Here is a 22,977-nt window from a genome sequence, read left to right on the forward strand (position 1 = left end):
GCTCAGACGAGGCCTATAGAGGGTTATTTATGCTCAGTGTCCTGTTGCTCTGCTAATGCCTACCGTTGGCAAAATGTTGCATTGAGTTAGTGCAGGGAGGGTACATTGTCTTTCTTATGTACAGGGTGAGTGTTTTGACTTAAAGCTGCAACTGGGCTTAATGAAAACATTTTGTGGGGCTGCAACAGAAAAAAAAGCATTCCATCCCGATAAATTGAGATGCCGCTGATTTGCATTATTTTGCAGGATTAAATTCTGGCATTCGGTATGGTCACCTCTGTTCCCAACTGAGGCGATAAACTGAAACTTAAAGGAGCACTGCGGCCCAAGAAACCTGGACTAAACAACGTTAGATCTTTTGCTTTGTTTTATTGATGTCACATGACGACACATACAAGAAGTGTGGCTTTAAAGGGATGGTGAACAAAAATATGTCAATTTTCATTCCAATGTTTTTCACCATCATTGTGGTGTAGAAATCATGATCATCGTCAAATGTGAGAATCTGAAGTCCTTTCTATGCAGAGAGAGGCCTGTCGGGTGGTTTGTTGCTGGGGATTAAAGAGTCACTTTCACATGTAAGTGTGGAGCAATCCAATCAGAAAATGACCTCAGTTTTTATTCCTCCCGCCCTCGTTTGATTGACAAACAGAGCGAGGGCTTAGCAAAGGCTTCCATCTGGAGCTTTAGCTAGCGATGGCATCAGTCTCGGACATTCCCACTTCAAGCCATACATTTCCTATCACAAAATACAGCGCTAGCTCCAACAAGTCAGATATTTTCACCACATTTGGTTGTTCTTACCAGAGTTGTGACCATAACGTTAGTCTAGGGCAGTGGTTCTCAATCTTTTTGACTCGTGACTCCCTTCAACAAATCAATGCCAGGCCACCCCCGGTCACAGGTTGCGTATGCGGGGTGGTGAACAAGTCCACCTAAAGAATAAACACCCGTTGTGCCATTCCCTCATTTATCAAAGAAGCCGTTTTAAAACCACTCAGTATTTTAAAATTATCTCAAGACCCCCTGGAGGGTCCCAACCCCCAGTTTGAGAACCACTGCTCTAGGGGTACGCCCACTCAGTCATGCTGGAATGGATTACTGCAGAAAGTGGAGCCTTTAAAAGAAACTCTGAAAACTTGGTGGGAGATTAAGATTGTACTCCAGAGCAATACTAAATAAGAAAAAACACCCGTTTTTAACTGGGCTTGCCGTCCCTTGAAGAATAAAAGTGTTGCACAAACAGCAACAAAACTCGGAGCGACAATCTCTACCCCCAGTAAAGACTAATCACAATTGTAGCTTATTGACTTTGCCTTATATAATCTCTGGGTAATCAAGCCCTTAAACTTAAAGGTGCATTATGCAAAATGGCTGAGAGCTGATTGAAGTGAAGACTGCTCAGCCTCAGCTGCACGGAATAAGCATGCAATTTATTTATGAGTGACTCAGGCTGACAATGACAACCATGTAGATTCGACTGCCAATTTACAAGCTTATTCCATGTTCTGTAAATTGAGCTGAAACTGTTCTTACTCCAGTCGGCCTCTGGTAAGCTTGCACAGTCCAGCTTTAAAAAAAAAAACAAAAAAAACAAACCAAACGGATCTCTCTTGTTGCCACTTGGGGCCACCAAAGTGCAAGCGAGTCTCACGCTGCTTTTCCACAAATCTGAAACAATTCTAATAATCACATTTTACTGTGGCATCTCAAGCGCCAGACAGGACTTCATTTCGTGGGGAATACATTACGCTGGCGGCTGCTGGAGAGTCGTGGAGATATGTCCTCTGTAAATCAGCAACTTGTCACGATTGCTTTCCCTCTTGCTCACTCTCATCTTTTCACTTTCTCTCCTCCCTCCTGCCCTCTGTTTCTCTCTCTCTGGCTGGTGGCTCCTAATGGCAGGGAGGCCACAGATGAGGACCCAGCACAGTGAGGTGGAACCATGGCATGGTGAATGGACCCTTGGGTGCCCCCAAGCACTGCCACCTGCGTCCCCGTCCCCCTCTCAGCCTCTACATTTGTGCCCCCCCCCCGCCTCCTTTGACACCCCAAAGCCGTACTGAGGGTGTATGTGCCCGTGGGCACCGAGGGCGTGTTCATTATACGATAAGAGGCTGTAAATCACCGGGCTCTGTCACTGCCAGGCCCAACACACGCACTCACTCCCTCCCTCTTTCTCTTTCTCTCTCTGTAGCACTATCAAATACAGCTGCGAACACAAAACACCCTGCCACAGCAGACAGCAAATTGGCTCGGAGTTAAAACGCACACACACACACACACACACACTCACACACAAACAAGTACAACAACAGAATATTAACGAAGGCCTGGTCTGTGTAGAGTTTGGGGGGTGGACGGTATAAGGCTGCCATGACTGCTGTTGCTATGAGCCCACGTTATATACACTGTATGTGTGTTAGCTCATACACACTGTAAAGCAACAACGGTGACGACGAAAAAAAGGGAAAAAAAAAAAAAAAAAAAAGGAAGGGATGAGTATACGGTCGTACATTAAGAGCAGGTAAAGCCAGAAGGAGACGGAGGCGAACGAGGGGAAAGAAGCGATCAGCAGGTTTTACTGTTTGTTGAAGAAAAGAGATTGTAAGATTAAGATGCTGAACTCTGCGCCATTAAATCTGTTTTCCTTCCCCGTCCTAGATGGTGATCCAATGTCAGAGCCCACATCAGCGAGGCTGCTTTCAAAGATAAGCCGGCAGTCAGGTGCAAAGAAAAACACAGCAGTTGCTCTGAAACATGCTTGTGCTTATAGTAATAATCTGCAACTGCTTTCATGTGAATAAAGGTCCGTTTTGCGGCTCTCTATTGCCGACTGATACCACACAGACAGTAGTGAATCAGCCAACAGCCAGTTCATGAAAGCTTTTATATTTGCTATGCGGGGGTCCCTCTCTCCCAGGGAAAATGTCTCTGCTGCAAAGGAGGCGATGTGTTATATGTTTACAGAGGCAACAACAGAATAAAACATATGAGCGAAAAGGAAATATAAGAAGCTGCAGCCTGAGTGCCTTTATTATTACAGTATTTTGGCGAATTGCCTGCACTGTGAAAAACACCAATGCACTGACTGCTTATCGCCTGCCACATCATCATTTATGGTAATAACAACTACACTGCAAATCAAAGAAACTGCTGTAAGTACTGTAGTAAATGTGATATTATTTCTTTTCTTTCCCAGCGGTTATGTAGGACAGTAGTGCTGCTGTCTTCCTCCGATTGTTACTGAGTGCTGGATGCTCCAAATGCTAACTGTTAGCCTCCTGCCATCGACGTGGACTTCCCCCCGGCTAACGTTCATAAAAACAATCACCTTAATCCACTCAAACCGTTAAATAAACTGAATTTGACGATTTATAGCAAAAGTTTTACAGGCTGAAAAGGTGTACAAAAAGTTAGGGTTGTTTTCAAAAACAAGATTATGAACGGAACTATTTTCTTGTGCGGAGTCAAGCTCTCTGAAATCGCACTCAAACAATTAGACTTCTGTCTCTGTGGCGGCTGCTGCTCCTGTGGTGTGGAGTGATACTGGAAGTGCAGACGTTACTGGATCTTTACTGGACATTGATAGCAAGAAAAATACAGATTTAAACAGTAATTTGAGCAAAACTGTGGGACAACTGTCTGTGTGGGACAAGCGAGACATGATGATAAACCGTCTTTGATTGGATTAAAGCGGTTATTTTTATGAATGTTAGCCGGGGGGAAGTCTACGTCAATGGCAGGAGGCTAACGGTTAGCATCTCAAAATCAAATCTAATGAAAAAAGGAATCAGCACTTGTGTCCAATAAAAATACTGTATTTGACAATTGACGATACTGGATTTGATGATTAGGATGCGAGGTCCACTTGACGTAGACTTTAAGTTATTCTGAACAGAAAGAAACTAATAATAATGCAGTTTCCATTAAGTAAAGCCTGAACTTATGTACTCTTATCACACGTTTGTATGTAATTTGTCTGTCAACAGGTCTTTGTCTGATGACAGGATGGGCATGTGTGTATTTGTGAGTGTCTCATGACCATGACTTAATTCATGACACTTCTCTAACAGATGGGTATTTATGGGATTGCATTGCTGTCAAAGTGCTTTTGCTGTTTTATATTTACATTTATTTTTACTTTTCTTTAAATTATTGGTATGATGTGCAAATTGTGTCTGCTTACTTCCAGTGATGTGCTGCCTGGAGAACGCCACTTTTCAAGCCCCTTGAGGGTTTTTAGGCAATTCTCCCTCACATTTCCCTGTTCATTTTATTCTGTATCTTTTTTTTTTTCTATGTGTAAATAAACAAACTAAAACAAAGTGTCTTCCATCTGCTCCTTCTATACAGCTCGACTGAGCTGCTGGTTGTAGTGGAAGACCAAGGCCAAGACAGAGATCGCTGACATGTGCTTTGCTTGGAATATTATATACAAAAAAATGCAAGAATTCGACCATTTCATGCAGAATAATAATTGTAGTAATTTTAGAAAATTGCAAGTTGAATCTGCATTAATTACAGCAATCACAACATGGTAAATCCCAGCGAATGGAAAACATGTTTTCAGGCCAAACCTTGTGTGTCCAAAACTTTTTAAACAACTGGGGGGAAAAACTGGGGTGATTAATCATTTTTTTGCATGAGGACTAAGTATTTATTATTTACTTAAATCTCTGTGCTATTATATTATCTGTTTATCGCAACTTATTCAGGGTTATATAAATAGTTTGGGGGTAGAGGGGCTGAATTCTCTTTATACCACTTTATAATCTCACAGTAGATGGAAAAAAGCCTAAAAAAATAAGTAAACAAATGAAAACAAAAAAGCAGTAAAACGAGGTATTCAAGGGACAATAACAAAATTAGAAATTAGATTATTTCTGGAGGAGGGCAAACCACACTGATTTTTTTTTATTTTTTTATTTTTTTTAAACAAACCAAGGTGGCCCACTGCTGCTTTATTCCCTGAGGTAGATATGTTGCATGTCTGTTTGTACACTTGAGTTTGTTACCAAGCAAAGTATGAACGATATTATTAGCATCAAAGGGCAAATGCAGAGGTGCACTATGCCTCTGCTGTCTCTCTCTCTCTCTCTTTCTCTCTTTTTTGAAAATTAGGACTTATTTTTGGCGCCTGACGACGACTGTAGTGAGTTGCTGACTTCATAATCCCCCCCCAACAAAAGGCTCCACATCATATTTAAACGACTGCTTTCACGGCTGGCTCATTGTGATTTAACACACGCCTACAGACGGATGAGGTTCAAAGTGGCACAAGGCTGCGAGTCTCATCTGGAGCTGGCTAGACGGGGCTGGGATGACATTTGCATGGCTGGGGCGGGCAGGTGTATGGGAGACGGCGCTCGTGTCCTCTCCAATGTCTGCTTGCCAGAGCAGATGTGCGCATTGGTACAGTACAGGCAGCTGCCCCCCACCCCATCCCCACCCCCTCCGCTTCCCCTTCTCCCTCCTCTAAAACCACCACCACCACCACCACCGCCACAACCACGGCTGCACACTAATGGTGTGTTCGCCTCACTTGTAAATAGGGCCGGCTGCTCTCATCTCACTGCCTTTCGTTTCAAATATTTATCCGTGAGCCGGTGAGCTAAATCGGCTCTGACAGTGAGACTGTTATTTAAGGTCGCAGACAGCCGACTGGGTGGGAAGAGAGAGGAAGGGGGGAGGAAAAAAAAAGGGGGAAAAAAAGCATCCATCCCTCGCGAGTGAAATGGGATTCATTTCCATGTGTTCATATTCTGTCATGGTTACGAAGGGGTTTCTTTCTCGCTCTGAATCGCCGCATCCGTCAGGCTACCTCTGCTCCCTCACAACAATGTATTAGTATCCTGGCCTTGCCTCAACAAAGAGCCAGCACTGAGGGAAATTACTAGTGGACTGAAGGAGGGGGGAAAAAATGCCACTGTAAATAAGCTCTGTCTGATTGCAGTAGACTTTATTCCACAAATGACCTCACATGAGATCATGTTGTTTACTCAGCTGTCCTGCGCAAGCAATGTGATTGGGCAAGGATAATATGATTCCTTTAAAATAAAAAAGGGCCTTTTTACACTGTATTATGAGCTGCGGCTGGATCCGTGATGCAGGCCCATGTGTGGGTTTTTCTGCAGGCTCTTTCCAACAAGGGACGCAGACAAGTCCGTTTTTCCCAGCGCCGATTATTATTATTATTGTTATTATGATTATTATTCTGTGCAAATATACAAAAATCACATGGGTGGCAAAATTTACAAAGGCTAAAACAGATCATGGAGTGAAAAACAAATCACTTCATATTATCCCTAATATTTTGACAATGAATACATCTCAGCGCCAAAATGAAAGCTGACATGGCTGCATGGGATCTAAAAAGATAAATTTTACAATAAATTTTGATTTTAGTTCAAACCAGTTCCCAATGCTTTTTGATATGAATTTTAACCGTATAATAATGGCACACTGAGACTGCTTTATGCTCATTGGGGTTGATGTTGAACCTGAAAGGCACAAAGATACGAGAGGTTGGACTTGGACATGGCGCTCGTCGCTGTCCATCAAACGGCTCCTTGGTTTCACCACCTTCTGTTCTCCGCGGCGCCGACCGGCTGCACATCTTCGAATTAAATCGGCACTCGTGTCGGCGACGATGCCAACGGGCTCCCTGTTCAGCATCTGTCGCATTTCTGTCACACAGATACTGTCATGCTAGTTTGGCTTTTAGTTTGGAAAACGCCGTGCCAGAGCCAGGTGCCGGGTTTTGGGAAATGACGCCACATGTCCTCTGGCGGACGGTCCATGCTCCTCCATCTACTGACTTCACTCTTTCAAAACAGGCCTCTCAAGTCCGGGCAGCATCGCTCTCTGATTTGTCAGCATTTTCAAGACATCGGGATATTAAAAGCGATCATCTACAAGAGAAATGAATGCCGTTTGCCCAAAACCTTTTATAGTTAATTTGTACCAGTAGGATGTGAAAAAAAGAGAGATTTTTGCTAATTTTTCTCATAATCTGAAAGCAGTTATGATGTCACGGTGCAGTTAGTGTAATTTTATTTTGCTTTATATTTTTACCATTTTGTACATGTGTGCATATACTTGTAACTCAGGTGTTTTTGTGCCTGGGTAACAAGCCAGAGTGACTGTAATATAAAATGTAGCTGGTAAAGCAACACAGATGTCAAATGTCACCCAGCTGTGATGCATGTAGTGTGCACCGTGGCATTAACTTTCCCTTAGCAAAACAATCATTGTGGTTGTAAAGTGGCAGCAGAATTCAGTGATTCCAGTGCCATTTATGGGAGAAACCTGCAGCAAAGAAAAAAAAAAAAATGCCAGCTGTAAAATGCCATCTTAAATAACAGATTGTGACAAGAATTATTATGTGGAAACCCGATGGATTTGCGCACCGAACCGAGGCCTCTTATATTAGCGGCTGAAAAAAAAAAAGATAACAAATTCCAAAAGTCAACACTGGCATCTGTGAGCATTGAGTTTTTTATGGCCCATCACTGATGCCGACATGAACCACTACTTTTGAACCCACTGTCTCGTCTGCACGCTGGCAGGCTGCTCCAAACAAAATCCAATGGATTAAATCCGGCTGTCTGTTGGCAATTTGGTGTCAACTGCTGTTGTACAGTGGCCTGTGGATATCTGACGAGATAACCTGCAGTCAGAGAGGCGGGTTTCTGAGCTGCTGATAACGCAGACCATTCGTTACGAGTCGGTCCTAAGCTCGACTTAATTTGCTCCGTTCGCTGCAGAATTGATGCACGGTAACATAAAGTTAAACCAAAGCGGAATACCAATGAACGTGTCACAGTAATGTATTACTCCAGCTGCTGCAGTGGTGTAACACGAGGATTTCATATGAACTGTTTACAGTCCAGCCGCTACAGGCGGGTATGTGTTTGAATGATGTTAAAGGATGACGGAAACAGACTCAGGTGGTGCATTCGGCTCGTTTGCAGCTTTAAAGTAAAACCGCTAGTCTTGACCGGTCATTGGAATAAAATGACTAAAATAACAATAAGGCCGTGCTACGTTTGAACACTAAGGCTGGGCTACATTAAAGGTACGAAAGCTACAGGAACAATTTATTGCGTAGTCAAGATTTGGACTATTCAGCATCAACGAGTTGAATCTTTATTTACTCCCCGTTTTGGACAGGAATCGTCTTAATCACCTTAAATTCAAAACACTGTGGAATCAGAGCAAAGCAAATCAACAGGTGCCCTTTTCAAAATAAAAGCTCAAAAGGCAAAAAAATAAATAAATAAATAAAATAAAAAAATGGTAAACAATATTAGGAAAAGACCTTGAAACCTATCATACATGGTTATGTATGGTTATGTATATGTATTTGTTTGCTGCTGTAATATCTTATCTTATCTTATCTTATCTTATGGTTAAATGTCACTGTTAAATCTTAAGTTTTGAATATGTATTTATTTCTTGGTGAACTACTTTTTGAATGTTGTGCATACAAATACTGTAGTCGCAGTAGCAGTAGTAGTCCTTATTAACCCCGATGGGCAATTTGTGCTATGACATTGCCACCTTCAGGATTATTTGCGGGTGAACATGATATTAAAACTCTTTTAATTGGCATGAAAAATATCTTTCCAAGTCTTTAAGTTGCAGAAACCTGGCGTTACCCTGTCTGTAAGGACGCGGCTCCCTGGAGGGAGACGGCTTCAAAGAAAAAGTCAAAATGCTGGATTTAAGAAGTGGATATCTGTCTTACATTTTACAAAGAACTGACTGAAATGAAATTGCAAGGTTTAGAGGTGAACTACCTTTTCTTCCCTCTTAAGTACACTTTTATTTCACGCCAGTAAAGCCCATTTCGATTGAACTGAATTTAAGTTTTAAGAAAAAGGAATATATTGTGAACTGAGAAACACACACATACTTTGAATTATATCGCGTAAGATGTTTAAGGGCCGTGGTGAGGGTGGCTGGCGAGAGCTTCCACTGACCTGTGTGTGAGCGGAGGTGGCGTTTGAGTGCGGTATGGCTGGGGAAAGTCCGGTTGCACTCGCTGCAGATGTAGCTGCGAACGCCGGCGTGGACCTCCATGTGCTGCTGCAACGCTGTCTGGGTCTGAAACCGCTTCCCACACAGCAGGCAGAAGATGGCCATGTCCGAGCCTGCAGAAAGACAACAGAGAGACAACATGGCGGTCAGGGGGCGGGGCTCGCAAAACTCATTTGCTTTCACTTAAATGTAACTAACGAAGTCTGCATACACTGCAAAAACTCAAAATCTAACCAAGAATATTTAGATAGATAGATAGATACTTTATTCATCCTGAAGGAAATTCACAGTTTTCAACAGTATCCACAGATTACAAGATTAAATAGATAAAAAATAAAGAATAAAAGATGACACCAGAGATCTAAGTACCCAATGTGCAAAAAACCGTGTGCATAGATGTATACAAATTTCAAGTCAAAATGTCTTATTTCTAGTCAAAATATCTCATTACACTCAAAATAAGACATGATGACCTAAGAAAGAACTTGTTTTTAGACAATTTTCACTTGTTTCAAGCAAATTTTCACTTGAAACAAGTGAAAATTGTCTAAAAACATGTTACTTCTGAGGTGATCATGTCTTATTTTAAGTGTGATGAGATATTTTGACTAGAAATAAGACATTTTGACTTGAAATAAGACAAATATTCTGGGTAAGATTTTGAGTTGTTGCAGTGTAGAAACCTGGCTTGAACATGTGAGGACAAGAAAATAGAAGAGAGGATCCGTCTCGCTGTAAACCAGTTGAAAAGTGACTGGACATTTTTTGGACCATCCAGAAATGTCATCTTTGCAGCTGTTAAAGGACAGTGTCGCCAAGTGCATTTCTATGTCTTCGTCCTCCGAGCATGGAATATGACCAATATTAGTCGATACTTAACCCTTTGAACTGAATTTTCCACTAAATTTCACCTTTTGCAGCTTCAAAGTTAAAAAAAATGATAGTCAGTATCATAGATATTATGTTTCTCCTGGTGTCAGCCTCATTGAAGCTCCATCACACTTACACTGAGTGAAATATTAAAAGCAAAGCTGCCTTTGGTTCACGGCTGCAGCGTTACATCAAATAGAAAATCTCCACATGTCTCGTGCATCATTTTATGCACATTTTGCATGAATCGTGCCTGAAGCGCAGCTCTGTGGGTTTTGCACAAAGCTTGGCCACACACCAAACGGTGCGAGAGACAGGGCTGAAGAGGTTTAGAATAATATCAACTTGCCCAACACACACACTCTCTCTCTTTTTTTTTTTTTTAAACATTCAGGAAGCCAACTTTCTCGATTCAAACACACTGAGCACTGTGGCTGAGGAAATGGCCAGGGGCGCCCCCTAACTCAGCAGCACTGCGACGACAACCGGCGCCAGCTTTGTTCAAACATATGGAGCAGCCTGAAGACGCCTGTGCACATACAGGACGACGCACACATACAGATGCGGGACGTGCAACAACAGGGAGGGGGGGGATTTGTCAGGGGGCTCAGACACATTATAGCCTCCTAAGTAGAGCCTCCATAGGCTTACATGGAGTGTACTGTATTTGTGGGACTAAAGGTGCACACAATGCTCATGTTTCACAGAGCGCGTATAACGATAAAGATCTCCCGTGTGATACTTCAATTGAATTTTGAGTCGAGCAAGCACCGTGCATTTTTCTCCAGCAGAGATAAAGAGTGCGCAGTTTCTATGCACGCACACACACAAACACACACACACACACACACTTGCATGCTCCCTTGAACACACTCGCTTCACACTTTTTCAATTACCAGGCTGGGGAAAACTCTGGGGAAGGACTGAGTGTTTGGAGCTCAGTTTCTATTTCATCAGTCAATAACACATCTTTGGGGCAAAGCTGACACTAATTTAAAAATCTATGAAGAGCAGCCCGCCTCATGTTCATAACCACTGCAGGAGGAGGAGGGCCCACCGACAGCCTGCGAGCCAGATCAATCACTGTCTTGGCTGCGCCGCGCCCTGAAAGACACGGCGAGGGAAGAAGAGATGTGCCACTGGAGAACGATGAGACGATGAAGGATGGGAAAGTGTTGGCAAAAAGCAGTTCAAACAGAGAAAGTGGGTGTAGGAAAGCAAGAAATTCAGAACAAAACAAAAAAAACCAAACGTGCGCTGCAAGCCCTGCTAAGCGCGTGTTAGCGGTAACGAGTTGCAGTCGTGACTTATCAGCGGCGATTTGATTTTATTACAGCATTGGCCAAGATGTTCGCCGCCGCCGAGCGTGCAACTAGTGCCGAGCCGGTTGTGTCTTGTTTTTTTCCCTTTCTCCTCAGCTGCCTCTTTTTCTCCCTTCTCCTTTTATCAATGAGAAGGGGCCATTGATTGGGGTTGATTGTCGCTAGAATCCCTCTAGGACTTGAGGTACTTAAGTGGCTTTGACTGACAAGCATGCCTCCTATTCACTTCTATTCTCCATCTCCCTCGCTCCCTCTTTTCCCTCCATCTGCCTCTCCATTTCTCACTTTCTCATGTATCTTGGGGCTACCTCAGTCAGTGGACTAGCATAAGCATAAGGAAGCATGGCTTGCACCCCTGTCACCCTCCACCCTCCACCCCCCTCCTGGCTTCTAAACACTAAATAATTCATGACTGGAGTAAAGAGGTGAAGTGGCGAGCCATTTTTGTTCTTGAAAGTTGGGAATTGAAAATGAAAGTTGAAAATGAAAATGGCCTAAGTGGTCTTGAGGCAGAGAGAGAGAGAGAGAGAGGGAGAGAGAGAGAGAGAGAGAGTGGAGGGAGGCAGGGGGGAAGGGGAGGCTGAGAGAGGGAGTCTGGCCACCGAGAGGGAGGATGAGAGGTTTGGAGGAATGCAGGAGGTTAGCCGGCCTCTGAACCAGGGTCTGGGGGGTGAGGTCCTGGGCTAGGTGGAACCACTAAACCCAGATGCTGACACACACACACACACACACACACACACAAACACACAAACGCCACATGAAAAATGCCTACAACTTCATTAAATCACAATTACGAAGGCTGCCAACAATGATGAGTCACACTAAGTCAAACGGCGAACGTCCAAGCGCCGTGTTTCCGCTCCGAAAAGAATCAGAATCAGAATCAGAATACTTTATTGATCCCCAGGGGGAAATTACTTTTTGTTGCAATAACAACTCCCACTCAAAGTGTAAAGTAAAAAGAGCAAATAGTCAAGAAAAATAAAGAAAGGAATATAAATATAAATATAAATATATATAGAATAAAAAGAAAGAAAAAATATATGTACAAGTGCAAACATGGACAGGAGTTATTGCACTATAGGTTATTGCACATAAGTATGGTATTGAATATGGATTATTGCACAGGTTATTGCACATAAGTATGGTATTGAATATGGATTATTGCACAGGTTATTGCACATAAGTATGGTATTGAATATGGATTATTGCACAGAGGGAATTTGCACAAGAGTTAGTTTATGGGGCCAGCCCACTGACTCAGAGTGTCTGACACTCAGAGTGAGGAGTTGTACAGTTTGATGGCCACAGGCAGGAAAGGTCTGACAATCTTTGACTACTTTGAAGGGGGAGCTTTCAAAACAACAGGGGGGCGACCAACAGAACTGGAAAGAGGCCAGATAGTTCAGGAGCATCGGCCACAAAAACTGCAAAATTATTTAACGCATCCACTGGAACACGATGAGTCTCTGTCCACACACACAGGTTTATGTTTGGAAAACGACAAAATGACAAACTGGTCAACCTGGTGGATCTGTGAAGGTCTACCGCCATGTATCGGGTATCACTTCTGCAACATCGCAAGAGTTTGCTGGATGCGTTCAAGAGCGCCTGGGAGATTTGGACTGTAACGTGAAAAATGAGTTGCAAAGTTTGTTTCTTGTTTAAACCAGTTAAGAAGTAGACAGTGATTCATTTATCTTGATGGATGTATTTAATTTAAAGGTTTGCTAAAAATGGGTTTTTCAGACTCTAAGTTAACTAGTTAAAACAAATTGTTTGGTATGAAATATAAATTAGTTAAAATATAAACAATTAAGGTGAAATAGTTCAATGAATTCACGTACTGTATATTGTTTAAAAATACCTTTAAAAACTGATCTGTTAACAAGATAAATACAACTCTGATTAATTTCTAAGAAAAGTCATTTGTTACATTTAAAATGTACATATCTCTTGTAAAAGGTTAAAAAGGCTGTTTAGAGAAATGTTTATTTGGTTGACTGATTGTCTTTATTTATTTATTTTTTCTTTCTTCTGTGAGGTTTTTCCACCTAAAGAGACTAAAGCACCACCTCAAGCGTGATATTGCCTTTATGCAAACAACGCCGCTCATCAGCTAACGGTAATAAACAGATGGTGAGTTATTTATTTGATGAATTTTTCAGCTCCGAAATAGTTCCAAAGTTCAGAAATCTAACTTCGGCTGAACTGAACATAAACCTGACAGTCAACTCACCTCCTCCCCCTCGTCCTCCTCATGATTTAACTCCACTGTTGTTTTGACAGATGTGTCCATCTTTGTGTTTTTTTGCCACAATGTAGACCCTTGTCGTTAATGTTACTAACGGTTATTACTGAACACTCGCAGGGGGGAGTGATACATAACAGTAAAACATCAGAGTGTTGTCGCGCTAAGTATCAGCACTCACGCAATGCCTCTTGTCCAATCAAATCACTCGACCGGAACTAACTGCTGTATAATAGATCTCGGTGTTCGTATGGTCAATTCGCGCCCCCGGGCGTGAATGCTGCCTCCTCGTGACGCTTCCCCACATTCTGAGATGATCAAGCCTCTGTGCACGCCGCTGATTTCACCGACAGCCCGATGACATCCAACCTCCTCTTATAGCTCCTTTCTAAACATCACCGAGCCTTTATAGTCCAGTAATTTTAGAGAAGAGAAGCAAACTCGACTGATTTCGTATCCTCAGTTTGTCCTGAGTGAGGGGAAAAAAAAAAAAAGTCCCAAGGAATCCCATTGGTGGAAAGTTTTGAAAATCACCTCTATATGACCATATAACTGTAACTGGATTCCTTGGGATAAAGGGGCAGATTAAATGAGATTATTCTTCTTTCTGCTCCCTTTCATTCAAGATCTGGGAACGTTTGTATTTATATTCAATTGTTTTTTTTTCTTTTATAAATGAATGAAATAAAGAATAAATAAATAAATAAATGAATAAATAAATATAATACCCAAAAAAAAAACACTGTTTTTAACACACAGGTGAAAGGGGTTCAAAGTTTTACTTTCAGATATCACTATAAAAATTCACAAGTTGATTACACACACAAAGACAAGAAAAAAAGTCAATTACAAGTTCTTTGAATGATTCTGTTTACACATGCATATCACACATTATCTGATTTGATATGCGCTAATAAGGAATATAAGGAATAAATGCCAGAACAGATATTTAAACAGTGAATTAAAAGGTTACTATATATATAGGAACCTATATAGTAACCTAAAAATGTCTTGAACCTATATAGTAACCTTTTAATTCAAGATTACGTTAGGTTAGGTTAGGTTAAGGTCAAACTTTGAACCCCATTCACCTGTTTGTTAAAAGGGTGTTTTTTTGGTATTATATGGTCATAAATAGGTGATTTTCAAAACTTTCCACCAATGGGATTTCTTGGGACTTTTTTCCCTCACTCAGGACAAACTGAGGATACAAAATCAGTTGAGTTTGCTTCTCTTGCAATTTGTCCTGTTTTTTTTTCATAAAATGACTGGACTATTACGGGAAGTAGATTTCAACCGTCGTCATTCCTCAAAAGTCTTTCCCTCTCGAGGAAAAGTTCAAAAATTCACTCCACGTGGTTCAGGATGCAGGAGAAGCAGGAGAAGGACGACTGAAGCTGTTCTGAGGGCCTAAATACTTACCAATTACTACGTACTATTGCTATTAATTATATATTCATATATTCTTCCAGTCCTGCCAGTAGAAACCCTGCTGAGCTCCTTTGTTTTTGCCATTATGACAGTGGCTTTATCAGCAGAGCGACATCGTTGGAGACCTGCTACATTGCTGACGTGCACGATGGGCTGAATGTGAGTGCATGTGTACTGCGTGACCCCGTGTGATTAGGTGTGTGTGTGCCGATGCATTAATCCAGGCCGCCTCCTCGCAGACACACCGGTCCAGTACCTATGCATGTATAGGTGTTCACAAACACACACACACACACACACACACACACACACACTAGTGTTACAATAAAGCATTTCACTGGCCTTGGCTCAGCCTTAAAGCCTTGTTCACGCTCTATACATTCAAATGGTACACAGAGGAGATTGCATGGCGTTGCATTGGCCTGTGACATCCAGCTTTTGTCACTTGTCAGTTTCTCAACAGAGAGCGTGCATGAACTAGAATACGGGGGAAGCAATGCATTGTGAAAGAAGAGCCGCATGGTTATACAGAGCGAGCGGAGGACAAAAACAAAAGAAAAAACGGAAAAAAGTTACGTGTTTGCATATTATATACCGGGAAAGAAGACACTGAAAGCAAGGATTAATGTGTTTCAGCACGTGGCCTTTGCCAGCATCTAGAAAATAATAATAATAAAATAAAAAAAACACATATAAATGTGGAAAACCCAAAGAATAACCAACAGCATGAGAGACAATGGGACTGACAGCCATTAGATCATGACACACAGAGCCTCTCTAAGCCGTGCAGAGGCAGGCAATGTGGCCATTTGTGGTATCTGAGGTATTTTTATGTGCTCTGGGTGACCCTGACAGATCCGTACCAAACAAACATGTTTTCTTACAACTGGAAAATACGATGTGCAGGCCATGGCATCTATGTAGCACCACTGATTTATTTATAACATTTATCAAAAAAAAACTGCAGCTCCAGCGATCCGGATATTTCACTTTGCCGCGCATAGGCGGAGTTTGAAATTTGCGCTGGGGGGGGGCAAACATTTTTTTTATTATTATTTTATTTATTACAATACCAAACATAATGTAATTCAGATTTATTTCTCAAAATAATCTTATTTTATTGCATTGCTTAAATGTTTATAGATATGTATACAGGAAAAAAAAAATATTGGATCTATTTTTGACTCAATGTAGTGACACATTTCAGACGCTAGGGGGGGCAATGCCCCACCTGCCCCCCCGCAAACTCCGCCAATTTCTATAATATTTCTATAATATAAGTAGTACCTGACAAGCGTCAGTTAATTTGACAATGGCTGCAAGTGATATACACATAGAGGCTTTAAAGCGCATGCCACTGTACACTGCAAAAACGCAAAATCTTACCAAGATTATATGTCTTATTTCAAGTCAAAAATGTCTTATTTCTAGTCAAAATATCTCATTACACTTAAAATAAGACATGATCACCTCAGAAGAAAATTAGCTAGAAACAAGAAACAAATTTTGCCAATGAAACAAGCAAATTTTCACTTGTTTCAAGCAAATTTTCACTTGAAACGAGACAATTGTCTAAAAACAAGTTACTTCTGAGGTGATCATGTCTTATTTCAAGTGTAATGAGATATTTTGACTAGGAATAAGACATTTTTGACTTGAAATAAGACAAATAATCTTGGTAAGATTTTGAGTTTTTGCAGTGTAACGGCAGACGTGGTATGCACGAGCCAGAAAACTCGGCATCATCCCCTCTCCGGCGTCGTCTGCAGTCCACAAATTGTGGCAGAGCGGCGCGGGCCCTGATTTGTGTTGGTCAGAATTAAAAGCAACAAAGTGTACAGTCAGTGCATGGAACGTGTGTGTAAGTGTGTGTGTGTGTGTGTGCTGCGGGAAGGTGAGTAAAAGTGGTCTCAGTGTGCTGGTGGTGGCTGGGCACTGATAGATAAAGAGAGAAGTGGAGAGATAAAAAAGAGAAGGAAAGGTGGGGAAAAAGTAGTTGACCCAGGAGGTCCATTACAGTGCAAAATTGAGTCGGCCCAAAGTGACAACTGAAAGGAGGAGCGGGAGAAGGGCGGTGTGGAGGGTGAGTGTGTGTGTGTGTGTGTTTGGGGTGTGTGTGTGTATGTGTATGTGTGGGGGGGTGCTTAGTCTCAATCCTGTTCGGCTGTTTTGGAATAATTTACCTCCTCTAACCATCCTCCCTCTCCCTCCATCTATTTATAAAGGCCAGGGCAGAGTTTGTGGGTGTTTGTGTGTGTGTGTGTGTGTGTGTGCCGCTGCTGTTGGTAGTATCTTAATGGCCCTGGAGTGGCAGGGCTGCTGTTATTTAAGTGGGGGACGGACGCAGGCCTGTAATGGAGAGGAATACTCCCCGATGGGAGGTGACAGTGGCCGGATGGGCACAGAGGAGAGAAATGGACTCGCTAAAGGTTGGCTATCGAGGCAGACACTTCCCCTGCTTCTCATGTGCGGCACGGCGGCCTCGGCTCCGTGAAAAAGTCTCTGAAAACCTTAAAACATCTCAATACCAGGGCATGAAATGTTAAAATGTCTTGAATACACTTATCGCAGGTCTTGTTTTCTCACCCTTTTTTTTGGTTTTGCAAAAAACCAAACTGGTGTGATTCACTACGCTTAGTTGTTTTGGATGATAGTTTTGTGTAATTTAACTAAACTACAGTTGTGTTGACTGCAATATGTTTAAGTTGACCGGTCCCATCAAATGGATTATACACTACTCACAAAAAGTTAGGGATATTTGGCTTTTGGGTGAAATTTATGGAAAATGTAAAAAAGTTCACGCTACAGTGATATTATATCATGAAAGTAGGGCATTTAAGTAGAAGCATACACTGGTGATTTCCTCATCTCAAACAATTTCTTGAAACAAAAGCCAACAACAGTGGTGGGTATACCACAACAAAAAATGTCAGTGTCAATAACTTGTCATGTGCCCTTGAGCATCAATTACAGCTTGACAACGACGTCTCATGCTGTTCACAAGTCGACTTATTGTCTGCTGAGGCATGGCATCCCACTCTTCTTGAAGGGCGGCCCTCAGGACATTGAGGTTCTGGGGTACAGAGCTCCGAGCCTCTACACGGCGACTCAGCTGATCCCATAGGTTTTCTATGGGATTCAGGTCTGAGAAAGTGCAGGCCACTCCATCTGAGGTACCCCAGTCTCCAGCAGCCGTTCCCTAATGATACGACCTCGATGAGCTGGAGCATCAAACACCTGATGTGAATTTTGCCGTTAAACTCCTTGTTAGAGAACAGCAACTTGTGCAAAAAGTACTGAAACACTGAACAGTTGGACATGTGCATTCAAAAGTTTACAGAAGGTCACATTAAGTTCACCTGTAAAGGTTAGAATGCATTTTAGGTTCATCCTGAAATTTCACCCGAAAGCCGAATATCCCTAACTTTTTGTGAGTAGTGTATGTCGTGTCTAACGTTAACCTGTAACCAGGTGAGGCCCGCTGAGATGAAGACGCTCTCTTTCAGCGGCGGCCGGGTCACGATGCAAAATAACATCGAAAACCATCGTTGCAGCTTCAGCTTACATCTCATACATGCTGGTTTTGCAACATGGTTCAACAGATTTATCAGCTTTTTCAGTCACTAAAAGCAGCAAGAAAAACGCTTATACAGGAAAGAGCTCACGATGGCGCCCATCTCTGTTTGGTAATGTGCGAACTACCAAACAGAGATGGGGAGGAGTCGTTTGTGTCTTGTGTCTGCCGTGAGTCCGAACCCTTGCAAACACTTTGCAAAAATGTGAAGTCACACGCAGTTTACGGACGGCTGCACCGCAAATCCACAAACCGGCCGGCTGGATCTCCTATCTACTGCACAGCAAGGAAACACCCACCACCGCCAGAGTAAATCTGAAATTAAAATAGACGTTCTAATTTAGGCTCAACTCTTGGCTACAACTAAGATAATCAGAGTCCAAATGTTTTTAGAAGTGATGATTATATGACCATGAAACACATTTAGAGCATCAGATCTGTAATTTAGACCCAACAGGGACAAGATATTTATTAGATTCTAGTGAAAATGCACACGTCTTGTCACAACTAGGCTGTATGTGAAAGAGATGTGCTGTATGATTTTTGATTCCATAAAACAAAACGTAGCGACTGCACGACAGGCCATAAAATGATATTGTCAGGATTTTCTATATTTGTTGTTATTGATGAGAGCTTTGTGTAATTTAATCAGAGGAAACTACAATAGTGATAACTGTCCAGTCAGTGGATTATTGAATGAATTCAATTATTGAAATTGAAATTATTGAAATGAATGATGTCAGTGTTTTCTTAATTATGGCTACAGTTTTTGAAATGTTGGCGCTTATGGCTGTATATGCTCAAGTAACAAACTGCAGTTCATAATTAAAGGTGAAAAACTGTTATTAAACTGAATTGTGAGGTCAGTGGTGGCTCTCACACCCGGGTCATGTGCTCGGGTTCGGGTGCAGAGCTACATGAAGAGGTTAAAAAGATCTGGCACAGGGAGGGAAATCAGTTTTGCTTTTCCTGTCAATTCAAAACGGCTTATTCTTCATCTGAGTAACGACTTCATTCTCCATCTCAACATTCATTCATCAGCGGCAAAATGCAGGACTGTGTCAGGAGCCTGACTGGAAATGCCTGCCAAGTTATGACAAAGCATGATTCATATTGCGTCTGTGAGTGTGTGCGTGCATGCGTGTGTGTGTGTGTGTCTGTCTCACACAGAGCGAGAGCAATTAGCTGTTGTGTTTTGTTGCCATTCAGCACCGCTGATGTGAGAATGGCTCCCCGCCGCGCCGCTTGTCTGCCGCCTCAGCTTTTCACCTGTTGCTTTTCAGCGAGCGCCGCTGAATCACTTTGGCGCCGCCGCCCGACGCAGAGCTCGGGGCTTTCAAGCGGCCCGCGGTAAACAAACTCCCTCTGAGGTCCTGCGCCGGCTTTCACGCCACATATGGAAATGTGCAGAGTCAATTTTGCCCATTGTATTAATTTGTGGCTGCGAGGGGAATAAAAGGGAAGCCTGTTCATGTGGACTGACAGCGAGTGGGAAGGAATGAAACCACACCCACAGTTTGAGATATGCCGAGCTTTCTGCATCATTTCACCTCCACAAAAAGCTCCAGTCTGAGCCTCGAGTACGGGAGTAAGACTACAAATTCTGCAGTGAAGTAATAAGTAATGTCATTTATGTTACTTTTTTTTAATTGCATATATCCCGATAACACCACACAGCAGTGACTGAGCCTATAGGCGGGCCTGAGAGGGATCTGTAGTTTCTGGACAGTGAACATGAACACTTACAGCTACAACAGAGGAAAACAACAACAAAAAAAACAAAACAAGAAAGTCAAACCTCATCAACAAAAAAACACGGGGGAAAAAAGAGAAACTAATTGCGAGGAGGGCAAGCTGCTAAAACGACGCTCGCTGTTGTTTATTCGCTGCAGTCGACACTGAGCATCCTGATTGTGTCGTGCCAGCGCCGAACACTGAGGGCAAATCATCAAGAATTTTTTGTTTAATAATGAAAAAAAAAAGAGGATGATCACTTTACCACACTTTTAAATACAGCTGCAGCAAAAAATGACTGTCTATTGATTGTGTTCTGGTCAAAACAATCACACCAAATTTTCCAATTTATGGCTCAGAGCAGCGGCTCTCTGAGCCATTGATTGGGTTCCAGGGGGTCTCCAGAAAAAATGGGGAATATTTCAATTTCCCTGTTATTTCACTGACTAGAAGCTGGCCCAATGAGAAAATGCACAAGAGTGACGATGCCGCGGACAGGTTTCACACTCTTCACCGTTAATCTGCTAATCCACAGTGCAGACAGGTTCTGGAATAACGCAGTCTAATCAGATGGGGGGTCTCTGTGGCCACATCTTATCAAATACAGGACCGCGGCCTGATGTGGGTCAATTTGGGGGGTCCTTGACACTAAATAGGTTGAGAGCCACAGCCTTGGAGCATTCATAACGATATGAGAGCCAGTCGGGCCTTTTAGTGGCCCTTTTGCTCTCAGTGTTATAAATTGAGCCCCATTGCATCACACAAAGCATGTCTCCCTGCTTAAGTAGCTTTAAAACGGCAGCAGAATGCGGCGCGGTCTATAGTGTGCAGAGGTACAAACACGCTTAGAGAAAATGTCACAAGTGCACACACACACACATAAACACACACACACACACAAGTGTCAAACTGTTACGGTGCCGCCAAAGGCCTAAGCCAATTTTTTTTGGGGGGGGACTGAAGCTGCCGAGAGCGGTTCTTTTACGCAACAATCTGCGCTGTATGATGAAATTTGAACATGAATATGCTAAAAAAAAAAAAAAAAGGGCAAAAATTAACCAGGATTCAATGTCTCCTGCAGAATTGTATCATTAAAAGGTGGGAAAGCCTCTGAAACAGCCTTTAGACCATCATGGGGTCACTAAAACTCTCCAGTGAAAGCCGCAGTCATTAATAAAATATATATTTTTTTTTTTCTGGCTCAGGATGTATGAACATGGCGAACTTCCACTGCAGGCAACGCTGATTTAGGATTCCCCTCATTTACCCTGATCAGGCCTCACAGTATTCTGGCTCTGCCTCACCTTCTCACTTCCAGAGGGAGCTGACAAACACCTCAGCTGAACCTGTGAGAAGCCTCTCCTCTAAGAGTCGCCGCAGCTCCGAGCGGAAACCTGCGACGTTTCCCCCCCCGCACGCCTCAAGGTTGACGCTGCGGCAGCAAAAACACGCCGGTCCCGAGCTGCGGAGCGCTCAGATGTCTGCGACGGGAGCGGAGAGACAGTTAAATGCGTCCTGACTGCGGTCTGCAATGCAGCGTGTTGAACAGAGGACCTGTCAGAGTTAATGAGGCAGAGAGCAGCGGGACCTCAGCACAAGGTGTTCAATCACAGGCCATTACCGGAGCCCTCAACCTCTGGTACTACTTGCTCTTGTCAATAGCAGTCTATACAAGGCTATAGTTTATCTATAGGGAGGGCATGATAGCAACCACATATTGGCATCTCTATCCTAAAGCGCTGAAATGTACAGAACGTGTCTCTGCCTGGTGCACGGAAACAATTCAACAGGAAAAAGCTGATGGTCATTTTTTTATTTTTATTTTTTTGAGCTGCTGTTTGATTTTAGACATAAGCTACTTTGTGCGGCAGCAGAGCCGAGAGAAGAAATACGTGCATCACACAAATTACAATATCATGGAAAAGGTTTAATTTCATTCAAAAAGTGAGACCTTCATGTATTTTAGATATATATCTTTTGAAACATCTCACTTTATACCAATAAAGTGAGATGTTTCAAGCCTTTTTTGTTTTAATTTTGATGATTACAGCTTATAGTTCATGAAAATCAAAAATCCACCGTCTCAAAATATTAAAATATTACATGCTACCAATCGATAACAGGATTTATAATACAGACCTGTCGATGCTCTGAAAAAATATGTTTATTTATGCACTCAGTGCTTGGTCTGACTGCATCAATGCAGCGTGGAATGGAGGCGATTTTTGATTTTCATGAACAAGCAAGAAGTAATCATCAAAATTGAAACAAAAAAGCCTTGAAATGCTCAGATTTTTTGAGATGCACCTGCAAATCATGTTTTGATCCATTAACCCTTTAAAATCAGAGCAAATCCACGTGATTTCTTTCTGAAACATCTTAACAAAAAGGCAATGAGCAAAATAATCAGAAAGTTAGCAATAAAGTTGAAGTTAAAAAAAATTCACCCCCAAAAAGAGAAAATGATCAGAAAAAAACTTGTCCAGTAAACTACTTTTATAATTGTTATATTTGCTATTTTCAAATTTCAATTATAAAATTACCACCAAAAAAAAAACCAAAAAAAAAAAAACAAGAAAAAAATTCAAGAAAAATAACAAAATAAATAAATAAATAAACCCCAAAATTTAAGTTAAATAAATTTTGGTCAAAGAATCAAAGGATAGGAGTTAAATACAAAAAAATGGGTGGCAAAGTTGAAAACTGAAGCGCATGATGACACAAATCGCGGCTGCCGAGCTCTTTGACCC

The 22,977-nt window shown here is 42.1% G+C and overlaps 1 protein-coding gene across 5 annotated transcripts in view; it reads right to left on the reverse strand.

Moving 5' to 3' along the window:
- Nucleotides 1-22,977, reverse strand: part of zbtb16a (zinc finger and BTB domain containing 16a) — a 198,524-nt gene that overhangs the window by 14,255 nt on the left and 161,292 nt on the right. For all 5 annotated transcript variants that reach the window (XM_030068303.1, XM_030068306.1, XM_030068302.1 and 2 more), the window contains exon 5: nt 8,988-9,158. In XM_030068303.1, coding sequence (XP_029924163.1) covers nt 8,988-9,158 — 171 coding nt within the window. The remainder of the gene's footprint in view (nt 1-8,987; nt 9,159-22,977) is intronic.

The sequence above is a fragment of the Myripristis murdjan genome, chromosome 14 (genome assembly GCF_902150065.1).
Source record: "Myripristis murdjan chromosome 14, fMyrMur1.1, whole genome shotgun sequence".
NCBI lineage: Eukaryota > Metazoa > Chordata > Actinopteri > Holocentriformes > Holocentridae > Myripristis > Myripristis murdjan.